Here is a 13920-nt window from a genome sequence, read left to right on the forward strand (position 1 = left end):
ATTCCTATCTTGGTAAATAAACCCAAATATGTCTGGGGTCCTGAGGACCAAGTTTAAGAAACTATGGCTCAGTGAAAGCTCTTTGTGGCCTCTTGTACAGGGCCAGCGCTACCCACTCAGCAGCTCCTGCAAAGCAGGGAGGCGCCATGCTGAAAAGGCGCTGTCTCCCTCCCTGCTCTGCTAAAGATGCCTCATCCCTCACTGTCACTGCCTCCTGCACTCCTGCACACCGCCCGCAGCGCTTTTCTGACAGCAGGCGGCAGTATGGAGAGGCTGAGCAGCTCCCTGCACCGCGCACACACTGTCCTCCTCCTGCGACCTGCCCCCTCTTCCTCATGGACACTTGTGCTGAGGCATGTAGCTCTGTCTGTGAATGCCTGGATGACATGTCATGTCTGGATCCGCCCCCTACCCATTACTACCTGCGCCTGTCAGCTGTCAATCAAATGATGAACAGGCAGCAGCGCCGCCTCCCCTTCCTTCCCTCTTCTCAGTGTGCTGTACCAGTGCCACTGCCTGTCCTCAACACTCCGCCACCTCTATCTCCTCCCCTCTTGCATGCCATGCGATGCGATCTAGCCCATAACATATGCGATTCTCTTAGCGTGTATGGGCATCTTTAGTGCCTGCAACATTTTGTGGACACAGCACTGAGATGGTGTATGCATACATGTACATGCACCCGAGATCCTCCATAGGATCGCACAGAGCTGGATTAAGACTTTGGGGGGCCCGGGGTACTTAAGATAGGGGGGCCCTAAGGTCTAATATCAAAATTACAATGCCGTACCTGGAGCGCACATTCAACAAACATGGCTGTGCACTCCACAGCGGTCGGGATAGGTAATGTCAAAAGTGCCAGCATAGATGGATAGCCAATTGCCTTCCACCTATCACCATTGTAGGCGAGGCCACATTGGGTATTATTAACATACATGTCAATCAAGAAGCAGCCTATATCTGGATTCCGACCCTGCGCCCAACACTCATATCTGTCAGTGTGGCACACGGCGAAATAGTGATAAATATGTGTTCAACCTATCATAATACAGGAGGAAGATTCTCCTTACATGAATAAACATATTAGGCACATGTTTATATATAGATATATATATCTATATATAGATAGATTTTATATAGATTATCTATCTATCTATATATCTATATATATATATATATATATATATATATATCTATAGATATATATCGATATATATATATATATATATATATATATATATATATATATATATATATATATAGATGGATAGATATCGATATATATCTATATATAGATATATATGTATATACTCCAGACTACAGCAGCTACCTTGATATGATAATGTGCCTGGTGAGCGTTGGGCTGCCCCTGCCTGTTTCACTTGCGTTTCCCCGGCGGCTCCTCTGTCTGAGGCCGGACCAGAAACACGCCTCTGCAGCCTCTGCTTCATTGCAGCCTGCGTGCTCAGCCAATCCCTGAGCCGCAGGCTGCATCTACTAAAACCATTGGACAGCTGAGCCGTCGCTCAGCTGTCCTGTACTTGTACGTGCGGACACCGGGCTCCGGCGGCTGTCAATCATTTACGGCAGCCGCCGCTGCCGGGCAACCGCACTGTGTGCATCAACACCAGCCCTGAGGCGGGCCCCGGAGCGCAGCAGATCGGAGCACCGATCTGATCTGTAGCTCTAGACAGCGGTGGATTGCTCATTGCTGGTAAGAGCAATCCGGGCGGGGAACGGGGGGCCCCATCAGAAAGGGGGGCCCAGGGGCACTGACCCCTTGTGCCCCCGCTATAATCCGGCTCTGGGATCGCATGTTGCATACACTCTCACAATCGGGCTGCAACTTGTTGCAATAGCAATGTGAAAGGGCGCAAAATGTATGGTTTGCAGGAGGGCGCAGGACTCCCTAGCACCGGCCCTGCTCTTGTACACCGTTTCACTGACAGCTGCAATTATACTTATGTGATAGGTATATCCTGCTGGTAGTTGTCGCAGTCTTCTTAAAGTGCAAGAATTAATGTAACGAGCATTCATGTATGCGAAAGTACTAAATTAGCCCTTTTTTGGCATTATCAGTCCTATAAACCCTATGGGAAGGTGTATTAAGCCTTGAAGAGATTAAATAGAGAAAGATAACGTACACTACAATTGGCCTATAACTGTCATTTTTCAAACACAGGGGCAGATGTTTTAAGCCTATAAGAGATAAACGTGAGGGTGATAAAGAGTGCTAAACGTCCGTACACTTTCGCCTCTTCAGTGTGAGAGATATACGTATGGTTTGTTATAATTTTGCACAATACATATATTTTTTTTTATGTTATTGGCAAGTGTGTATGCGCTTGCTGATGTCGGCACCCCGCTGGGTCCCCGCCCATGCAGATATCTGTGTCGGCAGGTAACGCCATGTGTGTATGGTGCTCACTTATAGATTGTAAGATTATTTTTAGTCTTTATTTGACTTGCCCACTTGAGGTTTTAAACCCTTATCAGTGTCTTGCTCAAGACCTGCGTAGTGTGTTCAACTTCACAGTTTATTCATGAGAGATAAAGTCCAATGCTGATAAGCCGGTAAAGAAACTTGGCTGGTTAAAGTATATTGAAAACAGCTGAGAACAATCCAGTTCATTCCTATTGCTAGTAAATGAAATTCTTCACATTCATGTGGAAATATAACAGCTTGAGCACATTTTCCTCGTACGCAGGCTCTATATGTTATTAACCCCTATGCCCAAGCATTGTCAGCCTGTAGGAATCATTCTGGTGTCTCCAGCCAGTGACTTGCCTGAGGGACAAGCACAAGATGTTATTTTGTTGCCATGCGCTTAATGTTCTGACCGGACTCACCTTTCCTTATTTCTGTCATTTTTTAGGGCTTTTTGGATACAACGAAGTGACCATGATCCCAGCAGGTGCCACTAATATCAGGGTGACAGACAAGAGCAATAATTATTTGGGTAAGTGGAGGCTGTTGGAGAAAGTTCCAGGTGTTCTGTCCAGGGACTATGACAGGTGCATTGCCATTCCATGTCATGGAAATGTAACAGGTTTATGGTCTGTTCTCTGTAGCGTGTGCCTAATAGCACACACTTTATGTTGGTCATAAACTGTTATGGTCTAGTTCTTCATGAAAATATTTTTAATGCTCATAAAGGTTACTTGTACCCATAGAGCTTCACCAGCTAGCTTGGCAGGACATAATGCAGAGAAGATGAACTGGGGCAACAGTATGTTTACCTGAGAAAATAACTGATGGCTCCTATAGCAGGAAGAAGCTGGGAGGTAAAGCTGAAGGCCCAGAGCCAGCATTAAGGCATTGGGCCTATTGTTACCCATCATTGCTGTAGGTCTGCTTTGTCTTTCACCAATCTGGACCTGTTCAGAAATCATGGCTATTGGACATCCTTGGAGTCCACTGGTGATTGGTGAATTCATACATAGCCAACAGTCAAAACTGTTATCATGTTTTGCTATTTGTATTTTGTTAACTAAATAATGTTTAATCACAGTGTAATGGTTTTTAGGTGTTCAGGAATATCCTCAATTAACTGCAGTGATCAGTTCCCTGTGTGTAAACCATAAAAGAAAGGATGGAATACTTATTATTAAATTCCTTAGAACTATTCATGCCTTGGGGGACTGTGAATAACATTCATAAACCCTTTTGTATTTCTATGTGGTTTGTGCTTTGTGGTGGATCTATGAAGTGCTGTTGTCACACTGGCCCTTATTCTGATCGGTGCGGTCGGAGCCGATTATGCGGCCAGGACCGTGCGTGCGAAACCCCGCCTTCCATACGGATCGCCAACTCCGTCCGTATGCGGTAAGAAGCTGTCCGAACGGACCGCACATGTATTTTTCACGGAATACGCCTCCTCCATCTAAGGGAACCTCCCCCATCATTCGATGGTCGCAGACCATCGAATGCAGGACCGAGTGCTCCACCAGCACCCGCAACCTCAGACCACACGGACATTTTTCCGTGCAAAAGCAGAGATCTGGGCGGGCAGCTGACATCCGGCGATGTCATATGTCCGCCCCCTACACGTGCGTCACGGCCGCATTACCATACGTACGCCCAGCGTTTTCATGGGAACTCCCATGAAACGCGGGGCGTATACATATGGTAATGAGCCCAAATAGCCCTTCACGCCCCTCTCCACCCCCTGTTCGGAGTGTTCACATATCATGCGGAATTTCGCCGTACGCCCCGCTCGCACATGCGCAGAGACGCCTCTGCACATGCGCAGACACAAAACATTGGCGGGCCGAACGCACGCGGATATATCCGCACCGATCAGAATAAGGGCCACTATGATTATTGGTTGATTAATGGTTAAAAAAATACATGGTACAGTAGTTTTTCCAGGTTTTGTATGATGTGTTGTGGCCCTGCTTTGGCTTACCTTTCTCTGGCGGCTGCAGCTGTGTCTTCCAGGCCTGGTGGTCATGTGACTGTGATTTTTGGGTCAGACCTCCGATTATCTGGCGTTCTGGCATTTATCATCTACCCTAATTAGAGATGTGAAATTCGGTTCTTTAGAAATCCAATCCCACCCAAATTTTGCAGAACTGAAACAAGTACTAGTTCGAAGATCTTCCTGTGGTTAGGAATTCAAATTTTAAATTTGAATTTCAGGTTTTGGATTGCAAAAATATCATGGCTTCAGCTGTTTTTATCTATTTCCATCCATCGAGTAATCCAAAACTCAAGATTTACATTTTAATTATGAATTTAAATACTTGAGAGTGGTTTTGCAAAATTTAAACCGAATAATGAAATTAGAACCAAAACAAGAGACTCCAAATACATCTCTGACCCTCTCCCTGCACAGCCTAACCCTAATGCTAACATTCTTACAATGTCGACATTTCACCTGTCGACATTCTGACAATTTAGATACATTGCCATACTGTAACAATATAGACTTAACGGTACACATCGCGGTGTCAACATCCTTAACGATGATATTGTTGCTTTCCACAGCAGGTTACCTATGGTCCAGCCATATGGATTTTTACAGAGGATGGAGTAACATATATAACTGTTGTGTCATATAAAACAAGTGGTTTGTTTCTAATAGTGTGCTAAAATTACTAAATATTTCCACCTTGCCTTCTGTTCAGGAGTTTTAACATGTTGTATTCTAGGTAGACAGCATTTGGTGATCTTAATAAACCTATCCGTTTGCTTGACACTAGTTAATTTATATATTTGGTAATATCATTGATTTCCAGACAGGGGTTGCAAAAGGATGGGGTGCATGCAGAAAGTAACTTGTGGGGGACCAGTGTGTGTCTGGTAGGGGATTGTGCTAATTTGTGCACACCTGCAAAGTTTGCACAAATTGGGTATTTATTTTTAGGTGATGGGGGGTAGTCAAGCCCCCAATATTGTCATTTCTCCTGACTGCCATGTTCCCACAGACTTGTGGATAGTGATAACATCACTATCACAAGATACAGTTGTGCTCATAAGTTTACATACCCTAGCAGAATTTGTGATTTTCTGGCCATTTGTCAGAGAATATGAATGATTACTCACAAACTTTTCTTTCACTCATGGTTAGTGGTTGGGTGAAGCCATTTATTGTCAGTAAACTGTGTTTACTCTTTTTAAATCATACTGACAACAGACACTGCCCAAATGACCCCGATCAAAAGTTTACATACCCCAGTTCTTAATACTGTGTATTTATTTATTATTTATCAGTTTCTTATATATAGCACGTACATATTCCGCAGCGCTGTACAGAGTATAGTTGAACATTCACATCAGTCAGCATTGCCCCCTTTAACACAATGGCAGCTTGAAGTATTTTGTGATAGTTATGGATGAGGCTCTTTCATTTCTCAGATGGTAAAGCTGCCCATTCTTCTTGGCAAAAAGCCTCCAGTTCCTGTAAATACTTGGGCTGTGAACTACACGTTTGAGATCTCTCCAGAGTGGCTCAATGATATTGAGGTCAGGAGATGTCAGGAGATGTCAGGAGATGGAGATGTCCACTCCAGAACCTTCACTTTATTCTGCTGTAGCCAATGGCAGGTCAGCTTAGCCTTGTGTTTTGGATCACTGTCACGTTGGAACATCCAAGTACGTCCCATGTGCAGCTTCCGGTCTGATGAGTGCAAATTTTCCTCCAGTATTTTCTGATAACATGCTGCATTCATCTTGACATCAATTTAAACCAAGTTTCCAGTGCCTTTGTAGCTCACACATCCACTAGACATTAGCGATCCACCTCTGTGTTTCACAGTACGAATGGTGTACCTTTCATCATAGGTTTTGTTGACTCCTCTCCAAATGTAACGTTTATGGTTGTGACCAAAAAGTTAAATTTTGGTCTCATCACCCCAAATGACATTGTTCCAGAAGATTTGAGGCTAGTTTCTGTGCAGTTTAGAGTATTGTAAGTGGGATGCTTTGTGGCATTTGCGTAGTAATGGCTTTCTTCTGGCGACTTGACCATGCAGCCCATTTTTCTTCAAGTGCCTCCTTATTGTGCATCTTGAAACAACCACACCACTTTTTTTTCAGAGTCCTGTATTTCAGCTGAAGTTATTTGTGGATTTTTCCTGGCAGTTGTGGCTGAACTTTTTGATGGTCTACCTGACCGTTATTTGGTTTCCACAGAATCCCTCATTTTCCACTTCTTAATTAGAGTTTGAACACTGCTAATTAGCATTCTCAATTACTTTGATATCTTTTTATATCCCTTTCCTGTTTTATACTATATTTATATTATGCAGGGGTCTTTCAGGAGACCAGAAACTCACTGACCTTTTATACACACACAGATTACAAGCAAACGGATCACAGGGGAGGATGGTTACCTTTTTAGGAGGCATTCAAACCCGTTTGTGTCAACTTGTGTGCATGTTATGAGGCCAAAATCTCCATGGTATGTAAACTTTTGATCAGGGTCATTTGGGTAGTTTCTGTTGTCATTATGATTTTAAAAAGAGTAAACACAGTTTGACAATAAATGGCTTCACCAAACCACTAATCATGAGTGAAAGAAAAGTTTGCGAGTTATCGTTCATATTCTCTGACAAATGGCCAGAAAATCACAAATTCTGCTATGAGCACAACTGTATCTCCTACAATGTACTGAATTTGGGGTGAGGAGAGAACTGCTGAAATATGTTAGATGTTTATAAACACATGGTAATAATGAGATTTAGTTTTATTTATTGCAACCACCCACTGTCAACAGTATAATTTAAGTGAATGGTGGGATGGTATGTGGAAGGCAGAGGAATATCTTGACACTGCTGTAAATCCTAAAGATTTAAATTGTCATAACATATCTCTTTAAGATAAGGGCAAATGCTTCTATTTCTGTAGGGATTCAGGGACATCATTATTTTCTCCCGTCATAGAAATGTGGAGCTGAACTCACGCATTTTTAGTTTGGATATGTCATGGAAACAGAATTACATGCTTTCCAAAAATAATCATTGAGCGCCTGTGTATAATCTGAAATGAAATATCCCATTATGAGACATTTCAAAGCCCTCTGGCTTTTTAGTGAAACATATTCTTATCTGTTCATTGGACTCGCAAGGCAGACAGGTAACATCTTGCCCAGGAATCAGCTAAATGGAGACAGTCAAATGTTCTCCAGCTCCTACTGCTCCTTCTCATGCTACTCCTCACCTATTGGGAATGAGATCTGTTTTTCTGTAATCATGTGTGTTGACTGCTATGTATGGAACCTAGAGTGCCCCTAATGATGAATGACTGTCATTCATTAGATGTACATCACTGTCATTGCTCCTTGCAGGGCTGGAGTTGTCCGCTCACCAGCATCATGGCATGTTATTTGTAGGCAAATCATTAAAAAAGTGAGACATTATGCTGGAACTTTTTATTTTATTTTTATTTATTTATTTTTTGTACAAAGCTGACCTCCCCAAATGATTGTAAAGGTCCCAACTAGCAATGTGATACGTTATCGGGTGGAACGCATGTGATTTGCGTGCGATGCGATGCGATCCGCATGCTGGGAAGTGTAGTCAGGGGCGCCAAATTAATTTTTTCCCGGAGGGTGCTCCCCCCCCCCCCCCCCCCCCCCTGGACTGACATGCTGCTCGCCATCTGGGATCCTGATTCCTGCATTAATACTGCTAGTTCCCATTCGCCTAAGGGACCATCGCTGCTGACGGCATATCCGCTGCTGGGACCCCGCTGCCGTAGCCCGTGGGTGCTCCTCAATTTCCGTGGGTGATCGGGCCCCGGAGCTCCCACGGTTTCGGCGCCTATGAGTGTAGTTCAATAACAGCTGGAGTGTCAAGGTCAGCCATCACTGCTTTAGATCATACTTTGTTTTCATTTTGTAGACCCAGCTGAAAACCCTTCACACAGGCATCAGGACCCAGCTTATTGCTGGGTTGGGGATATCAATGCACACAGGTGTAATGGCGGCATTAGATGATGAGATCATCTCGAAGTGCCAGCTCTTCCTTTCCTGTAAACGGGTTCCATGTTGCATCGACCCAGGTAACCTGTTTATACTGAACATTACCGGTGTCTTGCTCACTAACTGTTGGATTTCCGGGTCGCTGGAATATCAATAAGCCAGGGTTTTCTTTTAAATGGAAAAGGGGTGTGAACAAGCGTAAGGAGAACATAAAAACGACATCTATATTTGTATAACAATCTGGTATGTCATTTTTTACTAAAGATGTGTACGTGCACATAGTACATGGCCAAAACTGAAAAAAACATAGTTTTTCCCTGTTCTTGAAGTTTATTCATATGCCATATAGAATGATCATCCATTGGCATCTATCCTCTGTACATGACAATCCATCAGATTTTATTGTGTTGTTGTATATAGTAAATTGAAACGGGAATTTGCAGCCAATTAGGTCTAAATACCTTACCTTGCAATGCAAATTGCATTGTTTATAGATCTTTGCAAATACTGACCCAGAGTAACGAATGGAATTGATTAATTCGTCATACTAGCACGCACTCTTATACATACATACATACATACCTGCATGCACACACTCACATACTCACATACTGCACCAAGGCAAAACTATTTCAAGCAATAGTTGTAAAATCAGCTGAAGGAATGTTTACTATACATTGTGTAACTGGTGTGTGTGTGTGTGTGTGTGTGTGTGTGTTCCCTATATATATGTGGAATGACATAATTGAGAAGCCAGTCAACACAAAGCGATGGAGCGATAAAACACCATTATATGAAATGCCTTCCTAGCCCCAGTGTAGCACTCCTCTTGCAGTACTGTTAAATGTAATATTCAAGTTGCATTCCTTAAATATGTATGTAATACCCTGATGGATGTGTGACATTTTCCTGTGCTGCAGTATATTTACTTTATATTCTACTACATTCTACAATTCTGTTATCTGCTCATTTCTTCGAAAGATACTGAAAGAGGTTATCTGTAGTACTCTGTATGATTATGGGTGGGAGTCTTCTATGTTATTAATATGGCTGCGCCCTCAACATCTAGAGCTTTTATCTCTAATACATTCAGGTTTTAGGAGCTCTAAAACTGTTACATAGTGTTCATTCTAGCACCCTCCATCTTTGAAAACCCATGCAGTACCTGTTCCCTGCCTGGGGTGTCGCTGTCTGCTGTGGTGTTTCTAGCACAGGTCTGGTTTGCATATCAGTGCTGATATACAGACCACACTGTGCTAGAAGCACTACAGCAGACAGCGACACCACAGGCAGGGAAGAGGAACTGCATGGGTTTTCAAAGATGGCGGGTGCTAGAATGAACACTAGTTACATATTTATTATATTCTACATTTTATCTCCAAAAAGTATCTGTAGCGGGCACCCCTTCATACTTATTGTGGGTAATTAATGCGTGTAGGAATCCCCTGAAAACATCTGAGGATATTTTTAATAAATAGGCCCCATATTGTAAATAATAACTTTACATACATAGTGTTCATTCTAGCACCCACCATCTTTGAAAACCCATGCAGTTCCTCTTCCCTGCCTGGGGTGTCGCTGTCTGCTGTAGTGCTTCTAGCACAGTGTGGTCTGTATACCAGCAATGATAGAAACACCACAGCAGACAGCGACACAACACCCCAGGCAGGGAAGAGGAACTGCATGGGTTTTCAAAGATAGCGGGTGCTAGAATGTACACTACATACAGTATGTATGGTTTGTTTTAGGTGCAGCGCCAAGTACATGTACATCGCATTGTTGTGTGTCTCCATTACAAAACTATGAAGGGAATTTATTTTTTGTCTTGTTTATTTCTATTTACTGTTGGATATGTTTTTGATGATAGCAAACTGTTTCCTACTTTCTGCATTTACTGAGAGAATGATTATTCATTAAAAATAATGTACTGTAGATGAAAGAAACTGAGATCTGTCCAGGGGAAGGAAACTGAGCAGTTCCCTCACATCTTCTTATTATAGATGCGGTTGGCACAGCAGAGTAATAATAGAGACACACGATGTACGTTTATACATATCCACTACTTTAATAAACAAGTGATTACACATCCTCTGAGCAAAGATTTCTGCAGATATTACTTGGCAACATAAATAGAATTCTGTTTAATATAGCTGGTTGGAAGCCTTCTACGGAGAACAGGTTACACCAGCAATTTATGATCAAATCTCCACTCAGTAAAACAGTTTTTTTTTTATTTGAATTGTTTTATGTTTTTTAAATGTATTATTGAATTGTTTGCAGTAAAGTATGATACTTATGTGCATTAGTACTGTACACTAGTTGCTAATAAACGGAGGTAAGGCTGCTCAGCTGGGCACTCTGTGGAGCCAGACATCATCTTGGGTCATTAAGTGGGCAGTGGAATGCATGTTTTGCAATGTCCTCTGTAAACTTGTGGACTTACCTTACACAATTCTCCTCTCTTATAGCTCTGAGAAACAGAAATTATCATTATGTAATCAATGGAAACTGGGCCATTAACCATCCAGGAGACTTCAATGTGGCAGGTACCAAGATCCAGTACAAGCGCTCTGCTGATAATAAGGAGACTCTGGAGGCAGCAGGACCAACGGATGAGGATTTGCATGTCATGGTTTGTATCTTTGTGTTTTGTATATGTATATATCATAGTAGCGGATTTTCACAACAGCGGGAATAACTGGACCCACACCGGTAGCTTAGATGAGCTTTCCGATATTTAATCCTTGAGAACGTTCTGATGAAGGATTAAATATCCGAAAGCTCAACTAAGCTACTGGTGTGGGGTCCAGTTATTCATGCTGTTGTGAAAATCCATTATATATATTGAGTGCCGCGGTTGTATATTTATAGAGATTTATATATTATTTACATAGCAAGCAATAAAAATTTTGAAGGGCCTGATTCAGAGATTGACGGAGCAGCAGCAGGTGTCTTTAGGAAATAGATAGCAAAAGCATTACAGAAGGTATCATGGTGCAGTGTCTGTAGATGCCACCTCGAGCATTTCTGTGAGTTTTGATTTGGTTTGGCAAGGCTTCATCCCTCCTATAAAATGTGGGGCGTCATGTCCCCATTTCTAGGAACGTTGCTTTCAGCACCGCAGGATAGGATAGTCGGTGCACCATACACCGTTAAAAATGTTAAATTATAATAAATAGTATAAGAGGTTCTTGGCATAATATTGGCCAATAATATGAGCCTGCCCACCACTTGTCAAGGTCCCTAACATTATCGGGGTGCACCTCCGGAGTGCAACGCACCCCCAAACTGCCCCATCCAGACCACCCCAGGGTACCACACAAATAAAAAGATAAAGTGAAGTATTGCAATGTTAAGGTGCCCACACACTAGAATGATTTTTTTGCCGATTGGGCGATTTTTACCACAAAATAGTCCAAAAATCAGCTGCAAATCAGCCTATATCGATCAGATGTGCGTACCCACGGATCTTTTGCTAAATCTTCTGATCTTACGTGCTGCATGAAAGATCAGAAGATTTAGCAAATGATTCATAGGAACGCACATCGGATCTAAGAGAAATCTTTGGTAAAGATATACACTTGCCTGAAATCTTTTGTCCAGGACGGACAAAAGAATTCAAGGCTTATTTATGCGCACGTCTGGTGTGTGGGCACCTTAAAATTTGACAAAGATTTATCTTAAGATTTCAGAAAAATTTTAACCCCTTCGGTGGTATTCCTAGAAATTTCCAAAGCTGAGCTGAGCTGCGCTGCTTTTGCGGGCGCCCTCGGAAGATTTCCATGCATGCCATTGACATGTAGGTGGCCCCACGCACACATCGCTTACCCTGTCAACCTCACACCGCCCACCAGGCCATTGATCACCTGAAAGCCTGAATACATAAACACTCAAGCGCCTCAATACCTCGAGCCTACCTAGTGCTCGAGCATGCCCGAATAACGGAGTACCTGAACAGTTGAGTATCTGAACGTGCCTGAACACACCGAATCGTCCGAACACCTAAGCACCCAAACTCACCCGACCACGCAAATGTGGCTGAGCGCCAAATGCCCGAACTCTACCACGCATGCGAATGTGCCAAACACCCGAGTGCGTGTACACCCAAATCCATGATAACCCGAACTTGCCTGATCGCTCGAACGCAGCCGAACATACTGGAATCCCTAAGCATCCGAGCACGCGTCTGAATGCACCACCTCTTAAATTCCCAACTGCTCGAACGCACCCAATTTTCTGAATATCCAAGCTCCTGAACACATAAGCACCTGATTGCCCCAACTCTCAAATACCCGAATGCACGGATACCGAGTCCCACAGATCTTTGATTGCATCTCCTGATCTTCCCTGCAGCAGGTAACCTAAAAAAATACAGCTAGAGATTTGCAGGAGTGTGCATTGGATTGTGATCGATTTGCTGTATAAAACGTACAATTAAAGGCTGATAGGCTGAAAAAATTGCTGTAGTGTGTGTGTGGGCAGCTTTTTAAAAGTGTTCAAAAAGTGGAAAAAATTGATTCGTGAAAGTGTTCCATAGCTAAAAAAAAAAAAAAAAAGATTCATATAAATTTAAAAAGGGGGTGCCTCAAAGTAGCCCAAACAAAGCAATCCGGGGCACCCCACAACCCTAAAAGTTCACCCCACATCTGACTAGCGATATAATTATAAGCATCTTACCTGTATTTTGGCTGTACAATTGTGCAGTCATCTATTCTAGGTCCCTACTTAAAACAGTCAGGACAGGTGGGAGGGCTGCTACAGTAATTCACATTTGAAGGAGTCTCTGCCTTCAGAGATTCAAGGGGGACTGCACACTGCTACTCATAATGGGATGTACTACCTGGCTGAGACATGGGGCCAAATGTAATAGGGTGAGAGTTTCAGAAAGTGAGAGATTTTGGGAGAGTTTTCCCATGTTTTTTAAAGCAGCAATCAATTACATGGCAAAATCAACCTGGTTTTGCAGTGTAATTGATTGCTGCTTTAAAAAAAAAGGGGAAAACTCTCCCAAAATCTCTCACTTTCTGAAACTCTCACCCTATTACATTTGGCCCTAGGTGTGATGCACTTTCTATTCAATCCTTATTCGACCCCTATCAAATCTGGATTGAATCGCATGGCGCTGTGTACACATTCAATTTAGACTATACATTACAGATTCGATTTTGCTGGCACAGGGCTGTGCATCGGGATCGATTCGAAAGCATTCGCTTTTCATTTGATTTTGCTTATATAAGCAAAATCAAATAGGAAAATAAAAGACAAACAAACAGCAAATCATTCCCAAGGCGTAGTTGCTCCTTTTCTGCCGAATCTTAAAATGGGGATCAACACTCAATCCCCGTGCCGGTGGTCTTAGAAAAAATGGACCAGGGGCGATGAGGAGTTGTCAACACACGTGTAATGTTCGCATTCGTGCATTTCTCATATGGATGTTATATGAAAAAGAATGAAAGATCTCAATGTGTAGACATCTAGAGGATTCTCACAGACA

General features: G+C 42.7%; 1 protein-coding gene across 2 annotated transcripts in view; it reads left to right on the forward strand.

The window, feature by feature from the left end:
* Positions 1-13920, forward strand: part of LOC146075152 (ADAMTS-like protein 5) — a 72241-nt gene that overhangs the window by 38698 nt on the left and 19623 nt on the right. For both annotated transcript variants that reach the window (XM_083184102.1, XM_083184103.1), the window contains exons 8-9: positions 2877-2960; positions 10895-11058. In XM_083184102.1, the coding sequence (XP_083040228.1) occupies positions 2877-2960; positions 10895-11058 (248 nt within the window). The remainder of the gene's footprint in view (positions 1-2876; positions 2961-10894; positions 11059-13920) is intronic.

The sequence above is a fragment of the Crinia signifera genome, chromosome 4 (assembly GCF_055691185.1).
Source record: "Crinia signifera chromosome 4, ASM5569118v1, whole genome shotgun sequence".
In the NCBI taxonomy this organism is placed as follows: Eukaryota; Metazoa; Chordata; class Amphibia; order Anura; family Myobatrachidae; genus Crinia; species Crinia signifera.